A 19,269-nucleotide genomic window follows, 5' to 3' on the forward strand; every position below is an offset into this window, starting at 1 on the left:
GCATACGCGGGCCTCTCACTGTTGTGGCCTCTCCTGTTGCAGAGCACAGGCTCCGGACGCGCAGGCTCAGCGGCCATGGCTCACGGGCCCAGCCGCTCCGCGGCATGTGGGATCTTCCCAGACCGGGGCACGAACCCGCGTCCCCTGCATCGGCAGGCGGACTCTCAACCACTGCGCCACCAGGGAAGCCCGAATAGTTTCATTTTAAATAAATGAAACAAACCAATCTGAGTCTGTAAGACACATAGTACGGAGTTTACCAAAAAAAAACCAGGTGATAAAACACATCACAATTTCGACATCCAATGCACATTTATTTGTAATTGCCGGAATTGCTCTGAAATTATACTGGTAACAGGGGGTGTTCTTTTACAAACTGAGGGAGAGATGTGCAGGAAAAATATAATTTGTCCAAGATCACAGGTTGTCACTCCATCAGTTAAAAAGCAAAAACATCCTTTGTGGGGTGTTTGATTTCTCATATAGTTATTATTGAAAATTCTGTCAAACATCGATTTCTCTTCCATTGACCCCTGTAATCTGTCAATGTTAATTGTACAGCTTTTGGTAGATTTCTATGGATCTACTAACTGAAAAATCCTGGTTCAATATGTAGGGAGCACTGTTCTCACAGAAGCAATGAAATACTTTCCCTAGAGTAGTGGCCACCTGAGCCTGCCTCAGAGTCACCTGGAAAGCTTGTGACAACTCAGACTGCTGGGGCACCTCACAGTTTCTGATTCAACAGATCTGGGGTGGGACCTGAGAACTGGCATTTGTAACAAGTTCTCTGGTACTGCTGGTTCGGGGAACCTTACTTTGAGAACCTCTGTCTTAGAGCAAAAAAATATTTGGTGGGCGGCTGAATGCATGAAACGGTATTTTTGGAATTGGGAATCCAGGGTTCCCAATTTCCCTTGGATTGAGTGAACTTGGAACCAGAGATCTTCTCTAAGAAGTATATGGTCCACTTATGAAGCTAGCAACCCCTTCCCCAAATGGCATTTGCACTGCTTTCTAGGTGCCATTCCAAGCAGTGCTGGCTGCAAAATAAGTAGGAGAACTGTACTGGTGTCTCTCAGAAGCCATGCTTTTGTTTCTCTGTTTTGGAAACATTTGGGGGTGATTCTATAATTGTCATAAAACTGGCTCTGCATCTTGTTCTTTTCTCAATACTTCTAACACTTAAGGAATCACAAAGAATGAGAGAAGAGGAGGGCTGAAGCTGGATTTTTAAACTCCTACCTAGCAAACCCCAGGCTGAGATGTGTCTTTACTCAGAACATGTGTCTAGGAGCCTGAATCCTCTGCCCTCTTGTATCCTGACTGATACATTTTCTGCTGGTGGTTTTGCACTTCTTAGGGTCCATTGCCACTTCCTAAGGGCACTCGAATTTCATTTGGAGGAATGACCTTGGCTGCATTGTGTGTAAGCTGAGTCTACTCTTCCTGCAGGCCAGCTCCTGCCTTGGGTGGGGGGGGTCATTATACATCTTAGCCGGACTAAGAACTGCACTCAGCCAACTGGACACGCGTTCCCGGAACCTTTATATCACATAAATGATGTAAGGATAAAAGAAACTGGTGGGGTTTGCTGTCTCAGCAGCTGTGCCCTGCCCAGCTTGTTCTCCCAGGTCGGTAGTTCTTAATCTCTGACTGTATCTTAGAACCAGTAGAGCTTTGAGAGGTCCCACCCCCAAGCTCTGATTCAATGGGTCTGTAGCAGGGCCTACACATGTCAAGTTAAAGCTCCCTAGGTCATTCCAATGTGCAGGTAAGGACTGGACCACTGCTTTGATCCTGTTTCCTACTTTTCTGTTGCTGCCTTGATTCCAGTTTCCCCCTCCCTTTTTTTTTTTTTGAGGCTCCTGGCATCATCCCCATAAACTCTCTTTTATTTAGATTATCCAGCATTAGTTTTTGTTACTTATGTGGAACTGATGTAAGTTCATAAGGCACACATCCTCTGGCTCCCAGTTTTAGTAGAAGCATTGATACCTTTGAACCTAGCTTTAGCAACACACACACAAGGAAATATGGCCCCTGGTCACTGGTTCCGCCTAACTGCACACTGGCTAACCACTCACTTTTTGTATATCATGACCCTGCAAACTTGAGACAATATGCAGGTCAAGTGCAGTCATTTTTTGGAGCCCTGTCAAAGACTGGAAGCTCTCCCACCGGCAGGCCATCATCAGAGCCCAGAGTGGGCCTCTCAGGCCAAGACAGACCATATTGCATCTGATACAGCAGGCATCTCCGGAATCCACCTTTCAAGTTTTCGGCAAACCATTTTCTCACTGTCCTTCACAAAGTTGACATTTTCGGCGGCACGATAGGAAAGATGTCATGTCGGCTGCTCTTCAAGTTCTTGTCACAGTGGTTAGCACCAGTTCTGTCATCTTCACTCTCCTCACAGCCTCCCATCTTGAGCCATGTCACAAATAATAATACATCCAGAGTTGTGTCTTTCTGGGTTCTTTGGGGTTTTTTTTTTGTCAGATTAAAATGACCCTAACCCGGCTGCCCACACTTTAGGACTAGTTGTGCAAATTCTTCTCCCTTTCCCCAAATGTTTCTGAGCTGGAGCTTATTAATTGTCTACTGTAGGATTAATCCAATATGATTAAGCGCAAGGCTTTTAATACTTTATTTTGATGCTTGAAATGAAGTGTGTACATTTGAGCCAAAGAATTCAAGCTACCTTGTGTTTTGTGAAAGTGAAATGACCTCTTTGGGGGCGTTAAATTGTTGCTACTCACCCAGGTGAGCACGCAGGGTCCTAGCGTTTAATCATCCTGCCACCAGGGTTCTCCACATTATGTTGAAAGCCGGGCCACAAAACCTCCGTTGGGAAGGTAAGATATCTTTTCAAGAAGGTCAGGTTACTAAATTAATTCAAAGCATACAATGATTGATGTGTTCTGCTATCGCAACTACTTGGTGATCAAGTGTAGAATCCAGTGTAAAAAGAAATGTGTGAATTCAACAAAAGAGGAAAGAGCGTCTGGTCCACCTCTCTGCATACAGCCAGCTTTAAGCTCCAATCACTATCAACAAAGGGTAAAACTCCAGTTGAAGTGGGAATATACTTTCTCTCCAAATGCAAATGTCCACATATGCCGGTGCAGGCACCGTAAACATGATATATTCTCTCTCTCCAAATGGATGCATGCCTACAGACCGCATTACAGATCCATGAAAATGTCCGTAAACAAGCATGATAACTGAATCCTACGTGCTACAAAAATGTTCCAGCCCAGAAACACGAGAGCTGAAAGGGTCAGAGTGGAACAGAATATTTTAGTAGCCGTTCCTTGTAATGGTCCCTAAGTAGAACATTTAGACCAAACACACTTTCTTAACTTCTCTTTTTTAAAAAAAACTGACTTCTTCTAGCAATTCTTAATCCTTACAACTTCCAGAATGATACTTTTGCATTTGATCCTAGTGTGGAATATTTTCCTTTGTCTCTTTCAAATGGTTAATAACTACACATTCAAGACCGCACCAAAGCATCATCATCTCAAAAGGAGACATCCCCACTCACTCCTCTGGATGGTATGTGTAAGGCCAACCGGCCCGAGGCAGGGGAACACAATCAGATTCACAGGTTGCATCAGACCGAAACTCTCCGGACCACCCAGTTCCAGAAACTGACCTGGAGACATTCCGGACCACCCAGTTCCAGGAACTGACCTGGGGACTTTGCACCCAGCCCAGCCTTCCCGCCTTTCGAGGGGCGGGACTAACGGTTCCCCAGGATACCCGAAAAGACCACCAAATAAGGAATACCCTGCGCCCCCCCAGATTCACCACACCCCTTTACCTTCTTCCCCTATAAAATCTTGCCCAACCCTCGCCCGGGAGCGACTTCTCTGGCCCCTTGCTCTCGGACCAGCGAACCTCGCCCGGGAGCGCTCCCTAATGAAGCTCACTTGAAGCTTTCCTCTGTTTCGCGGTGCCGTTTGTTAAGATCCGACCTTACAGTACGTATAATCTCTAGGTTAATTATAAATTGTAATTAGGACTCTCACGTCCTGTAGTCACCGCTTCATTATGAAAGCCCAGCCTTACCCTTTCTTCCTCCTCTCCCTCCAGCCCATGCCCTTTTCTAATTATGCCCCGATGCCCTGGGGCTTAGACACGCTGCTAAAACAAATATATCAAGTGTTTGTATCACAAAGAGTAAGATAGGGAACAACAACAAGCAGTTTCTACATTACAAATGCACATTGAAGCTTCTTGAGGTTGGCTTTAGTCAGTTTGAAAAAGAGGCCAGGAGAGGGCAAAAATACACAGGTCAAGACTTTTCTGACTTGTTTACTGCTTTTCTAAATATGTAGCTATAACCCAACAATAACAGAAGGTGTCTTCATTCTCTTATAAGGATGGGAGTGATGGAGAAGTCCCTCCCTCTGAACAGTCTCACAGAATGTGGATGTTATTGGCACAAGGACATTAGTTAAAGTGGTTCAGGCTCTGCCCACGTTCTGAATGAAGCAAGAACCCAACAGATGATTAGAGAAATGGTATAAAATGTATGCATCGCAGGAAAGTACATATATCTTTCCCCAGAGAAGGACCAATTTCCAAAATTTGTATTACATAGATTTCCCTTTTTGAGGACTAAGCGAAGAGGTGGGTTCCTTTATTTGTAGACAAACATAGACAATTAGGTTTTTAATTCCACCCTGAACACCCAATGACCTTATGTACAGATTTCTGAGTGGTCAGAGCAGTGACATGTGTGGCTTTTGGGTATCACACCTACCCTACCTAAATAGAGTGTGACATCTGAAAATACGTTTTTGCACCAATGAATCTAATAAACACAGCATGAGGACACACTGGTGGAATTTTAGAAGGAAAATGCACATTATTTGGATGGTTTGTCACGGGCCAGAGAGACTGCACCAATGAGACAGGTGATGCAGCGCATTTTATAAGATTCTGTGTCTGAGCTGGAAAATATGCTATTGTCATGGGACAGATTTCCTTTAGGAGGAGAGTCACATGGGTTAAAAGTTAGAATATAAGCTCTAGAGAAAAGGTTTCCTTGGGATGCAGATTTTTACTTGAAATGTGTTTGGACTTTTTTCCCTCTCCTTCTTAGAAGTCCTTCTGATTAGGTGAAGCTGGTTCTTCAGGATTTAGAGAGCATGACGCAGACATCTGTAAGGCCAGCACTACCTGCTCGGAGCCAGGAGAGGAGGCCAACCAGCCACGTGCTCCTGTCCACAAGTGCAATGATGCCTGTGTCAGTGTGTAACGTGAGACCAAGAACGTGAATGTCACTGTCATCCCCCAACCATGCCTGCCTGCTACCAGACTGCTGTATTCACAGGATGGTAAAAGAGAACTACCCTGCTATAGTCTTTTCTCTCTCTTTTGGGGAGGGAGAGTTAAAAACACCAGACATAATGTCATGATGGGTGTATGTGTGTGTAACACGGAGAGACAGAAAGGGAGGAAGGGAAGGAGGGAAGCAGAAATTGGAGAAGAAGGAAAAATATACATACGCAAAATGACTCATTTACTTCCAGCTAGGCATTCCCCAAAAAGAAATAAAGGAAACCATTATGTGACATGGATTGGGAGTGAGGGACCCACATTGGAGGCAAGGACACGGTCAGTAAAGCTGTGCTCCAGGGGAGAGAAGACAGAGACCTGAATTCTGGCAGTGGCATCGAAGAGAAGGAGAAGTGGATGGACTTGAGAGATATTTAAGGGCATTGACAGGGCACGGTAACTGAATCCTTGTGACGTGCTGAGGAAGGAAACATCAAGCATGGCTCCCAAGGTTTTGTCTTGGGCAACTGGGTGGATGGAACCACTTACTGACTTAAGGAAGCTGATGGAGTAACAGAGGAGAAAAGTGAGCTCCAATTGAGTGTTCAGTTACTCAGATCTAAGCCACAGGGATCACATGGTCTTTGCACACAAGTGGCACCTTGGCTCCAAATACATCTCCCAGAAGAATCCTTGGATGCATTTTCAGAGATTTTTAGGACTCATGCCCTCTTACATCTGCTCACAGACTCATTAATCTACGCATCTTACTTTGGATTGGGGCGTTGGCATTATGGATTTGTTAATTGCTGATACAATGTACTTTCTCCGCAGGCCATATGTGAAGAACAGCACTGGCATTCAAGAAATGTTAAATAATAATGTAAATGAGAAAAATTTCCAATCCCAATAATAAAGGGATCCAAGGAACATTGACGCAACTTGCAATCATCGGAGCTGTTTGACTGCCTTGTCATTGTGGGACAGTGACCAAAGTGATGTTAATCGAAATGTCATCTAGAAAGAATACTAAAAATATTATGGTGAAAATTAAGTACTGCAACCTTAGGAGCTGATTTAAAAATTAGAAGATATAGCGATTTACATCTGTGGATCTGATGATCGCCAAGTGCAACCAGCTGAACATACCCACATTTTCCTTTCCTTTCCCTCTCTCTTTGAGAAAATGGGTTCAGTTTTAAAGAGCTAGTGCAAACTAATGTTCCCTCAGTCAGTGGTTCTTAAATGTTGCTACATATAAGATTTTAAAACCATGATGCTTAGGCCATATCCCAGACTAACTAAATCAGAACCTCTGCAGGCGGGGCTAAGGCATCAACATTTCTCAGGCTCTTTAAGTGATTCCAATGCAGCCAAGTTAGACTACCAAGGCCTTGCGTAAGTAGGATCTGCAGACCAAATGCCTTAGAAATACGTGGGGAGGAACTGATTACAAGGGCAGATGCTTGACGCCATCTAAGACTTGCTGAATGAAATTATTTGAGGATGGGTCCTCATACTCTCCGCTTTAACAAACTCCCCCTGTGATTTATATGCATACCACAGTGTGACACCCCCTGCACAAGCTGAAAATCAGTGTCATGCCTTTAGACACAGAATACGTCTGTGTAAAAGAAACCAAAATCCAAGTGAAAAGGAGGAATTTCATCCCATCACCTGGAAGTTGGATGTTTCGGGTTTTGTTTGCAGGGGGCTGCCCTGTGCATTGTAGGGTATTTAGAAGCATACCAGGCCTCTACCCATAGATGACAACAGCACCGCCCTGCCCCAGTGTGACAATCAAAAATGTCTCCAGGCATTGCCAAGTGTCCCCAGGGGAAGAGATCACTCCTAGTCAAGAACCACTATGCTAAAAGATTCCAAACATGTGATGGTTCCATATCTTCCACTGCTTGGAATTATGAACAGCAAACAGCTTCCTGATTGACCAGATATGTCTACTTTGGATTAGATAGTTTAGATTCAAGTAGGTCTAGTGTTTCACAGAGACAGGGCACAGGTTTTCAAAGAAGGTGGGATAAACCCAGTCACCAGCACCTGACCCATCACTAATGATGTCCAGTTGCAGTAGGGCCGGGCTCTGCCTTCACCTAGGGGGGGCTGCTGAGTTATGAATATGTAAAAAATGGAAAATTAGGTAAAAAGCTACTTTTTACCTAATCTAAAGTTGGTTGTGAGAGGCCAGTAGGAATGAACTCTCTTGTTCAGTTAAAGGGCAATTTGTTTCCATGAGTCATGAGTTCCTTCTTATTGTGGGTCAAAGAACAGATAACCTCTCCACACAAACAGGGTTCATCCTGGTGAAAGAGGTAGGAAAATGGGTTTTTTCCCCCAGTACCAAAAGGCTGTTAATTGGTGTTCAAAGGAGACCCTCCTTTTAGGTGGTCTAAAGCTCCAGGTACACTCTGACTTCTTCCACAAGGTCAAAATCACCAGGTGGGCCAAACTGATTTTGGACATCTTTAGGACAAAAATGGAAAAGTCTTTAACTAATTCAGATGGCTGCTAGAGGATCTCACCTGGAAATGCTGAAATCATATCAAATGGCTGAATTTGCATCCCACACTATACACAAATGCTAATGCTGGGCAGGTAGTAAGGCAGAGAGGTTACAAATCCAAGCTCCAAAGTCAGAATATCCATGTTTGAATTAGGCCCACACAGGTATTCGCTATGAAGCAAGTGACTGAATATATCTGAGCCTCAAACTCCTCATCTGTTAGGTGAGGATAATAATAATACAGATCTCACAGTGATGCAATAAGTATAAAATGAGATAACATATGTAAATAGCACTTCACACAGTGCTTGGCATATAGCAAACACGTATTAAACGGTGGCAATTATCCTTATTTTATTTCAACGTTACTTACGAAATCTAACAATGGACTATTTTACTTGTTACTATAACCCACAGAAGATAATTTCAGAGGTTGATGGGATATTACAGATGCTCTATGTGCTCATTTTGCAGATGAGAAAACTGAGGTATAGAAGTGAGATATGATAATCCTAGATTTATGCAGAACAGGTTCTAATACTCAGATCTTTAGAATCTATGTGCAGTGCTGATGTAGCACAAAGAGGAAGAGCTTTGGACTCAGAATATCTGGGATTGCCACCTCAATTTACAGAATTCAGTTTCATCATCTGCAAAATGGGTGTCAAAGCAGCTAACCTGAAAACGTTATAGCAAATGAGATAGAATGTATGAAAGCACTTTGTAAACTGTAGAATTCCACGCAACTGATATTTAACATTACGATTTCTTCTTCCTTTAAAAATGCAATGCAAACATAGACCCTTACAAGCCTCAACGTGCCACTCACAATCCTTTTCGGTAGTTTTTCACGGCACAGGGAATAGGTCAGGCTCCAACAAGGGTGGCCATTTACTCTCTGCTCTGCTTCAGGGCCGATCACGCCAAAAGCAGCACCTTGGACAGCAGCCAGAGAGGCTTCCTGCAGGCGCCTACAACGCTCTACGCACTCTTTTACTGGCTGCAAGCTACTTCTACCTTGCGGTCTGACCCTCACAGGGAACACAAAACTCCACTCCACCTTCATCCTTGTATACTGCGAGTTCAGAAGATGGGTGTCCGCATGGGATCGGGGCATTCTTTGACCTTCACTATTGGACCTGCATACGTTGACTGATAGCCTGCTACATTCTCCAGGAAGTGAAAACTGGCATTTTCATTTGGTCTGCCTACAAGTGAACTGTCTATATTTTAGGACTTAGAAATATCCAAGTGAATAAATTAATGCTGAAACATGAATACCTCCTTGTGAACTTTGTGTAGTTTGGCAATGCCAGGGTCAGAATGTCCATTTCAAAACCTCAACAACAAAACTTTAAAAATGTCAATGTTAATTTGGGGCGAGATAGGGAAGGTGAAGAAGGGCACAGGATAACACTGGAGATAACTGTAATAAAAAAGGGAATAAAAGCCACGAATTTGCCATTTTACCAATTCACAAAGAGAGCATCCCTAAAGGACACAGGAAACAAGACAGGATCAGTATAAATTTTAGAACTTAAAAGTGCTTTCAAAGTGACCTCATCATATAAACGATTCTAGTAAGAGTCATTAATTTAGTGATAGACATTACTTTGTGCCTTTATTATAAACCATTATTTGAAGATGGATTTCTTTCATGAGATAAACGTAGAACTGAGAGGGTTTGCTAAAAATGATGGACCTACTATAAATGTATAAACCCATCTTATGCCAACCCATTTTATTTGCTTCTTAACCATAGTTTCAAAATTATTAAACATGGGTTGCTTATTATGAATGACTTGGTAAGGTACCAGGCCCCTAACTAGATGCCACTAAAAAAAGCAATCTGACTCATAGATTCTGTTTACATACTGCTCAGTTAGTTGTTTTGTTTTCAATGCAAACATGTTTTAAGTGTCCCTAAATACCTGACTCAAATTCATTCCTAATACACGGTATTTTTGTCCATTGCTAGGATTTTTTTAAAAAGTGCACGTTTGAACAGAGACTTCAGGAATACACAAAGCTTGGGGTTTGCTAAGGTGGAGGCTGCAGCATAGATGGGGGGTGGGTAGAGAAGGTCACAGACATCGCAAAACACAAGCCAATACACACATAACTTCTTACCTTTTGGGCTCTGGATTTGCCTGGGTTTTGGGATTTTTTCTTTTTTTGGATTCCTTTCTGGTATCTTTTTTAGCCTCTGGTTCAGACGGGGAGGGAGTTTTGCTCCCTTCAGGGTCTGTATTTGGTGTCAGCCCACTAAGGTACGCATGCATTTGTTGACTTTGGAGAAGGGGTGGTCGCATGGGGCATGCAGAGAGTGTGGCCAGCCATGGGAGAATCAAGACCACACATACATGCACAAACAGAAGAAAGAAAAAGAAGGATGCATCAAAGAGCAAGAGCAAATGCATTCAAACTAAAATAATAAGCAAAAAAAAAAAAGATGCAAACTTGCATACGGAAAATCAGAACTGAAAATAAGAAATCCAAAACTGTTTCCATGACAAGATGTATAAACCTAACTGTGAATCAAGTGGCAGTCTTACAATATGAAATCCAGACAATGTGTATCATAATTCATGATGATGTTTACCAGGGAGTTTACAAAAACACTTCATTATTTTATAACACTTCCTTATTCAGTAACATATGTAGAATACAGTGTGACAACCCAGAGAATATAATGCAACTTCTCTCTCTCTCTTTCAAGAACTCAGTCCAAGAGGCTGTAACAGATAGTCATCAAAGTGTATATTTATAAAAAGCTGAATTATGCAGAGACAGTCCCCAGGTATGAGAGTTTTCATGAATATCTTTTATGCAAATGAAAGGTCATGTGCTGGGCTAGCAAACCTTATAACAATGGGAGGTGAGGAAAACCTTGTTGCCTGTTAAATATTCAAACCTACAATGCTATTGTTATCCAGCTCTGAATGTTGACGTTGCATCTCATAAAATCTACCAGTGCTAGAGAGAGGAAGAGCACAGAACTAACCCAACAGACACTTCAGAGTTGTAGAGCGTGCAAAGATGAAGACGACTGATACAGTTCTGATTTAAAAGAAAATGCAGTCAACTCTGGATGCTCCCACGTATGAATTTCCGCAGAGCAGCAACTTGTTCATCACAGGCTGGGTTTCTGAAGATACCTAGTTTTCCTTGGGTGTGCCTTCCCTGGCTATTGGTTGAGGTGTCCGGGGTAATGTAGGGCTTGTCTTTATAGTAATGTGAGGCTACATACACTGGGATAGTAAACTGGCTGTGGCAGTGTGGAAACTTATTCCATGTCTTCACGGCCAAATGGTAATGTTCTTAAATTATTTGCTGCCTTGCGTTATTCAGAACACGGAACTTTTCCTCCAGGAGCTGGGCAATGTCTAAAGAAAGAAAGTACTTAGTATGGAGTTGGAACTGATGTTCTGGTCTTGTCTATAAAACCTATAAACTGAGGGGGTTGATCACACTGTGATCTCTGAAGCTCTTCCCAGCTCTGCGGTTAAACTCTAAGCGTCGTGATTTTCTGCGCTTTCCAGCTTCACCTAGCTTGTTTCAGCTCTTGCTTTGCCTATGCAGAGCATTTGTTTATGCTGCTCCTTTTGCCTGGAACCACTCAACTCCTACTTCAGCACTCAGCCCAAGCAACGATTCCTCGAGGAGGTTCTTCCTGCCATCCTGCCACCCCATCTGAGTTGTGTTCCTTTATTAACTGCTGCCATGGAGTTTTATTCCTTCTTCTCAGAGAACCAATCTCTATATAACTCTGCCCTCATTTGGTGTCTGGTTTTTGCTCACCGTGCACGCTGAAGGTATAGCAGAGTACCTGACCCTCAACAAGTAATCATTGAATATTTATGGAATGAATGATAGCAACAACAAAGGCAAATACTTATTTAGCCCTTGCCATGTCCCAGGCATTGTGCTGAACCCTTTATATCCACTTGCATCCTCTTGACAACCCCATGAGGACACTATCATCCCTGTTTTACAGATGAGAAAACAGTGGCAGAGAGGGTTTAATTACCATCCAGGGTCATGGAGAGCAAATGGAGCAGTCATGACTTGAGCCTAGATTGTTCTAATTTCAGAGACCACTCTAGAAGTCCTGTTTGCCATTTCTGTTAAGTCTCTTGAAAGGAGAAGAAATTCAGACCTGTGTGTTTTTTGTGTTTGTGTGGCTGGTGTGTGCGTGCATGTGTGTGTGTGTGTGTGCGTGTGCGTGTGTGTGTGTGTGCGCACGCCCACTGGTCTGTACTACTGAGGGAATGCGGATGGATAGAGTTAGAGATGACCCTAAAAGCAGGACCAGTCATAAACCATGGCCAGTGCCTTAAAAAATATTTTTAAAGGAATACCTCTGGACATGTGCTTACCTGTTCCCATGGACGTGGGATGCACAGAAGGCAAAGCTATAGTGAAGGAGGGTGGGGTCAATCATGGCGCCATTTTCTGCCCGTTCAAGCAAATCTCTGAGGTAACAGAGATGTCGGTGACACCCTCGGACTCCATTTCGGGCGCAATACTCGTCTAGTACAAACACCTGGCCAGGACTGAACCAGCCCTGTTTGGAGAATAAAGGAGAGACTTTCTTTTAAATATAGGTTGGGTTTTTCTGGGGGAGAGCTGCTAGAGTTGGGGATGACTGGAGAAGGGGGTTAACAATAGCCACAGAGCTAACACTTGCTGATTGCTTATTAAGTACCAGCCACTGTGCCCAACGCGGTGTGTGCTATCTGGTTTAGTCCTCATGACAGTCCTATCAGCCAGGTGCTGCTATCCCTGTTTGATGGTCGGGAAATTGGAGCTCAAGGGAGGACACAGAGTTTCCCCAGCATCCTGCAGCTAGTAAGTGATGGCATCTGGATTAGCAGAGGGCATGATTCCAGAAAGAGAGGCTCACCCACTGCTTTAACACTGAAGCGTACACCTTAAAAGAGTGTTGGAGTGTGGGTAGGGCAGTCTTGGTTACTGATAAGAGGAAATAATAACATGAATGCCTTAAATTGGTGCAGTGCCTTACCCTTGACAAAGAACTTTCAGTTGAGCCCCGTAACAGCCTTGAGAAGCAGACAGAGCAGGTTTATCTCCATTTCACAGATGAGGAAATGGAAATAAGAGCTCACAAACAACACAAAACAGGCAGGACTCAAACCCAGCTCTGTCTTTCTTCTTTTTAATATTACAGAATATACCTATTAACATGGAAATATGGTCACAATGCAATAAATTATTGTAAAATAGTACGTAGAGTATGATACTATTGGATTCTTATTTCACTTTCTTTTTTTAACATCTTTACTGGAGTATAATTGCTTTACAATGTTGTGTTAGTTTCTGCTGTATAACGAAGTGAATCCGCTATATGTATACATATATCTCCATATCCCCTCCCTCTTGCACACCCAGCTCTGTCTTACTCCAAGTCTTCTGGGTGTTTTTTTTTTGTTTGTTTTGTTTTTAATACTCTGGAGCATTAATAAATACTAGGATTGGTCTACATACATGCTAGGACTTCATAAATCCTTTCACTTTGGAAGAAAGAAGTTTTTTAGATTTAAAAATGAAGATAATAACGGAACTTTCCAAAGAGAACAACATGACTAAGTTTTCAAGTTGTGAATCACATAGGATTCAATTAAACTGAGAGGAGCTTCCTGTGCCCTGGCTGAGCGTTTTGCCTTATTCTTTCCCTGGCGGTTATTTGTCTTCTTATCATGTATTTGCTTGCTGCAGGACCACACAAAACTCTGCTCTGAAAGAGAACCCGGATGGAATCTCCGATCCAGAGCAGATTGGTAGGCATGATGGGGTAGAAACTACTGCCTCTATCGTGCACTTAGGAGCTGATCAGACAGGCTAAGCGACTTGACACTCAGAGGCACCCTTGGAACAAGCCTGAAATCCAATCACTTGTTTCAGTATGGGTACCTTTCTGAAGCAAGAAAGAAACCAACTGAGGTGATACATTGTAAGCAGAGAATTTAGGATTGTCTTAAATATAAATTTAATTTTACTTTGAGGGTCTTCTCTGAGTCATCTTTTGAATATGGCTCCGTCTTGGGAGAGAAAAGGCAAAAGGAGAAAGTGACCAGGTGGCAGGTAAAGGCCAAGGAATTGTAGCGAGGGAGGCCCCTGCCAACACTCTCCTCTGGTATTAGTGATCCGGGGAAACTTCTATAGACAACATGCAGCTCAGCAATGCATCCAACGAAAGACGGCATCTTTCCTATTTCAAATGATAAGTTACTGCAGAGGGCGGGAGAGTAGTCGAGGCAGTGGGCTGCCCCTATAGGCAACTTCTTTGCCACTCCATCTGCTACCCCAAATGCTAAATCTTAGAAACAACACTGCTGTGAAAGATTAAAATATATTTTCTACGACTCAGATGACACCAAGTCTTTTGTAGATGCCAAAATAGCTGCTTTGAAAAGAGTTGAAGAAATATCAATTAGGAACTCAGTCGAAGACACAGAAAAATTTATGTATTCCTGCTGGTCGGTCTCCAAAACTAACTGAAAAAAAAGATTGTAATAATGAGAAAATGGAATATATAGAGGCAGGAGATAAGGTCTTTTTAATGGCTGTTATTTTCTGAAATTTGGGGATGATGATTAATAGATACAGGTACACAAACGGGAAAGGAAACTGTTTTATGATATTCATAATTAATTTTGGATTTTTAGGCCTATATATGATTCACAGGGAGCGAGCTTCAAAATTTCATTTCTGGTTTAATTTTTTCTAGAGGGCACTCACTCCTTAGTGATGAATTTTTTAGTGAAAAAGAAAATCGTTTTAAGAAATTAGGATTTGAAAAAAGTCTTGAAAGTAAGACTCCTCAAAAAATTCCTCAGGAGACTAGGAATTGTACATAAAAAGACATTATTTAAGTTCAGAGGCATATTCTTACAAGTTTCACGAATGCAATTTATAATTACACGAATAATTACATAATCGTAGGAAATACATTTGAGAAAAACTGCCTTGCAATGCAAGGTAAGCTTTTCTTTTTTTTTTTAAGTCAAAATGATGTATTCCTTTCCAATTTGGCAAAGTTCAGACTTCTGATGAAGTGATTCTAAACCTGAGATAATCAATGAATCTTTTGTGAGACGAAGATTAATAAATTATTCCACATAATCCCGCTTCTGTTTTTTAGACTACTTTATCTACCATTTTAAATATTTTGGATCCTGGCACAAAACAAGAAAAGGAATTTAAAACAGAAAAATTAGGACAGATTTAGGGTATAGCCATACCATTTAGACAAAAAACCCAGATTTTCATTATATTTATGTTAATATCAATAATATGTTAAATTTAATAATATACAGATATATGAACCTTAGTATGTGGAGTCAGGGATGAGGCTTTTCCTCTGTGTAAAGCCATTTCATCCTTTCCCCTCACCTTTCCCATCTATAATGTGGGATTAATAGCCTTTATCTTTAAGCAATGAAGTAACAATTTCTGGTTTACAGAAGGAAATAAATTGGGTCTCTTTTAGGCTTTTGAATTTGATGGTATAACCTCAAATCTATCTTCATAAATCTAATAAACACGTGATAGAGGTCCCTTAAACTTAAATGGATTTAAATCTAGGCTTAAAATAGGATCTCAAGAAATGTTCATGCTCTTGCTGGAGAGCGGGACTTCCAAACGTCTAAAGCACCACACGAAAATTCCCCCAAAGGGTGAAAAACGCTTCAAATACTATGTAGAAAGAAGAAAGCCACTCAAACAAACAAACCCAAGCCCATTTACCTTATGAAAAGGGAAGTGAACTTGATTTACAAATCATTTTGATCTTTAAAAAAATAAATAAAAAGGACCCATTCATTTCTGAGACAGGAGCACAGGGTCTTACTACGTGGGGTGGGGTGCGAGGGGAATCTTAATGTCTAAGAAACCGAGGCAATTTTTACAAGTTCTCCATAAGCAGGTGCCAAACTCAATTACCCTCTTGAGAATATTTCTCATGTAGCAGCTGAAAAGGGGGAAGCTCAGATAGGGAGGCTGGGGAATTGGATCCGTCTCTACTGATAACTTCCTCCCGCTCTGTCTTCTTTCTTTGGTAACTAAAACTATCTCAACACAGGAAATCAAGAACACATTTATAATTGTTAAAGGGGCTCCACAACGGAGAAAAGAGCTTCTGACATAAAGGTAGAAAAATATTTTATTTTTTGAAATGTTATCACGTTTCAATTGCTGTATACCAAAGAATATACTTGCCAGGCAAGAATAGGAATCATTAAGTCTGTGATCCAAAGTAAGACGTTGCACCATCTCAAAGAGGGAAGCGTGGTCAAAGTTACAGGGGTTGGAAGAGATAAATTCATCCATGCCATGTTTTTGAGCTCTATCTGCGTCTGTTCATTTATACATGTAGAGAGAGACACAATTTAGAGAAACACATCACATTTTCTTTGACATTTCAAATACACAGGAATTCACTAGGCATTACAAACGCTAGCTGTTTCCCCGTTACCTCCCACCAACATCCCCAAGATATTCTTTTTATACCTCCCATTGTCAACTTGCATCACTTACTGGTGAGTTTATTGCATTTCGGCAAAAATATATTGGCATCAACATGTTTATCAAATGATCACAACTCCAGTGCATTTATGTTGTTCTTGAAAAACTAAGCACTCGACCGTAACTTCGCCTGCGTTTCACCAAACACTGAAAGCAGATCGGATCTTTGCTTATAAAAGCCTATTTAGCTTTTAGGTTAATAGATTCTGCCATTCCAGTGGTTATATCTAGAGCAATTTCTCTACAATTATTGGGATTATCTGGAAAAAAGGGTTATGCTGATTTTTCAGCAAAGTGACAATATTTTTATCCTCCCCTTCCAAATCCCCGTGGCCGATTTGGTTGCACAAAAGGTTTGGGTCCCCATCCTCCAAAATTAAAACAAAATAATAACAAAAGATTTTCATTGAAACCTGGAGAATAAGTTCAACGGGAATTTAGTTTGTGATAGCCAAGGACATTGCCTTATAGTGTGCTTACTCAGTTAGCGAAGCTTATGAAAGACAAACAAATTTACTCAGCAAGAGCTATGATCTGCCACTTATTGTGAATTAATAGTCTCAATGTATTCACACTTTTCCTTACAGGGTGAAGGCTGTAGGCAAAACCTCCTAAGGGCTAACTAATTAATCTCAATATGTGTAACTAAAATAGTCTATATTCAATCGGCAAAATAACTCAAGAGAATCCGACTCGAGTGAGACCAAGCAAATCCCAAAGAGGAAGGAATGAAGGTCCTAGACATTAAGGGAATCGGCTCACTCTGTCTCATATTTACTCATTGTCCTGAAATGCTGTGAAGAAAAAGAATCTTAAATCAAGCAAGAGTTTATTCATCCCCTTGCGTGCAACATTCTACTGGAATACGGGCACCTGCCAGGGACCAGTGATGCTGTCAGGACATGGGAAAACGGATTTCTGACTTGAGAGGGTATTTGAATAATATTTTCGAAAGTGGCCTTCATCCCAGGCAGTTTTTTTTTCCTCCCTGCTTGGGGGATGGCTGAAAACGGGGGTTATAGTTGCAGTGTGCTATTACGATGATGATTTCTCCTCACGTTATTAATTTTGTGTATCCTTCCAACCTAAATGCATGGTATGTCAGATGTATGCCCTCTTTTTGTTGGGTTTTAAATCTTCAGTCACCTTTCACAGAAGCAGCAAGTGGTCAGTGTTTGAACAGGATGTGTTGTTTATGCCCAAGACACACAGAAGCAACGGTTACCAGAAGGCAAGTTGAAGGATGTCTGTTTTAATAGCCAAATCGCTCTACTAATAGGATAAAACACAAAATTCTGGAAGGGATATCACATGAGCAGGAATTATAGTAGAGAATCTGAAAGAATCCTCTTTGCTGGGTTAATTGCCTCAGATTTGTCTTCAGGAAAGTGCTTTCAATTTGAGTTTAGGTGCTTTATCTAGGAGGATTCTTTTGTTTGGTAATTTGGTCTCCAAGCTGTATTTCTCCTTTGACTCAGGATGGCTAGAAAGAGAGGTGGCCAGGAAGTTGGTACAGGGGAGAAAGCTAGCTGCTTCTAGGATGTGTGTGTGTGTGTGTGTGTGTGTGTGTGTCTGGCTCAAAGCAAGTGCCTTAAACCTGCTCCAACTTTAGTTGTCCCCCTGCAGGATGGCACTCCTGTAATCCAGGTGATACTGCTCCGTCCCTTAGGACAATTCTGCCCTCTCGCCCCCATCCCGTCACTCCCCGGAGAAACGAACAGTGGGGTACACCCATTGCTCATAAAAAGCCTCACTCACTCCGTGCCTCCCAATTCTAGCAGATAGATGAGGCAATTTGGCTAGCATCAGCTTCTTGCTCTCAGGTTTCTCAGAAGAGGCTGCAGGCTGACAAATCGGTCGGGCCCTTTACTTGGCCAGTTTGCCTCTGCTATTTTAGTGCTCTTCAATTATGATGGTGCAAACAGTCATTTAGCCAGAGAGAAGGGGGCTCTTTTGTAGCTGTTAAAAATACGCCCCACGTCTGAAGTCTCTTCCTCTATTTGCTGAACCTCTTGAAAACTCTGTGATGAACTATTTTGCATGGCTGCCCACTCAGGAAATGGATCTGGAAAGAGAGCTTGCCTCCTCCGTGGAGACCTGGATACAGACCTACCCCCTCCCGCCTCCCCCATCCATCATCACGCTAATTCTTGGCTTAGACTCCATCTAAAGAACAACTTTCATTTTTACTTACATTTTAAAGCAGGTTTTAAAATATGCTTAAAATCCGCCTGTTTTCCTTTTCCGAAAGTAACCCTATCAACATAAAAATTCCTTTTTCCCTTCTTCCTTCTTTCCTCTCTGTCAGTTCACATGGGGGTGACTGAGCCTGGGACTGATTTAAGGAGGTCTGGGTGCTCCTGGGAGCTCCGCTTTTAAATAGGTGTGGGATACTGGCTGAAGTGTTGATCTGTCTGAGTCTCAGTTTCCTCGTGTGTCAAATGCGCCGAACTTTTAGTGCCCTTTCTGCTGCCGCTGTCATTTCATCATCCTTAAGGTCCCTTTACACCTTCCATGGGATGGAGCTTAATGCAGTGGGAATTTCCAGCAAGTAAAACGAGCAGCCCTTGGATTCTGCTTACACAAAATCATCATTTACTCAGAATCAGGCTCATTATCTTAATGGTTCCAACGACTCAAGAGTGCTTAACACGGTGGCTGGCTCCCATGAAATTTCTGAGAGTTTCATTGAGCTTATTACATTCAGACGGAAAAAAAAAAAAAAAATAAGAGGAGCAGTAGGCCAGGAATGCTTTTTTAAGGTGTCCAAGGAAGGGGTGTGATTTTGATGCTCCCTCCAAGCAGGGATTTTGAAATTTTTGTTCTCTGCTGTGTTCCCACAGCACCTAGAACAGTACCTGGTACACAGCAGGCACTCGAAACGTATGCGTTAAAATAATGAATTTATC

General features: G+C 42.1%; 1 protein-coding gene across 1 annotated transcript in view; it reads right to left on the reverse strand.

Moving 5' to 3' along the window:
- The window catches only part of CADPS (calcium dependent secretion activator), a gene marked incomplete at its 5' end in the record, with an annotated part of 468,533 nt that overhangs the window by 131,582 nt on the left and 317,682 nt on the right, over positions 1 to 19,269 (reverse strand). Inside the window, 3 exons of the mRNA XM_024746317.1 lie at positions 9,944 to 10,102; positions 12,193 to 12,380; positions 16,055 to 16,191. Of these exons, the coding sequence (XP_024602085.1) occupies positions 9,944 to 10,102; positions 12,193 to 12,380; positions 16,055 to 16,191 (484 nt within the window). The remainder of the gene's footprint in view (positions 1 to 9,943; positions 10,103 to 12,192; positions 12,381 to 16,054; positions 16,192 to 19,269) is intronic.

This window comes from Neophocaena asiaeorientalis, unplaced genomic scaffold (genome assembly GCF_003031525.2).
Source record: "Neophocaena asiaeorientalis asiaeorientalis breed wild unplaced genomic scaffold, Neophocaena_asiaeorientalis_V1.1 scaffold251, whole genome shotgun sequence".
NCBI lineage: Eukaryota > Metazoa > Chordata > Mammalia > Artiodactyla > Phocoenidae > Neophocaena > Neophocaena asiaeorientalis.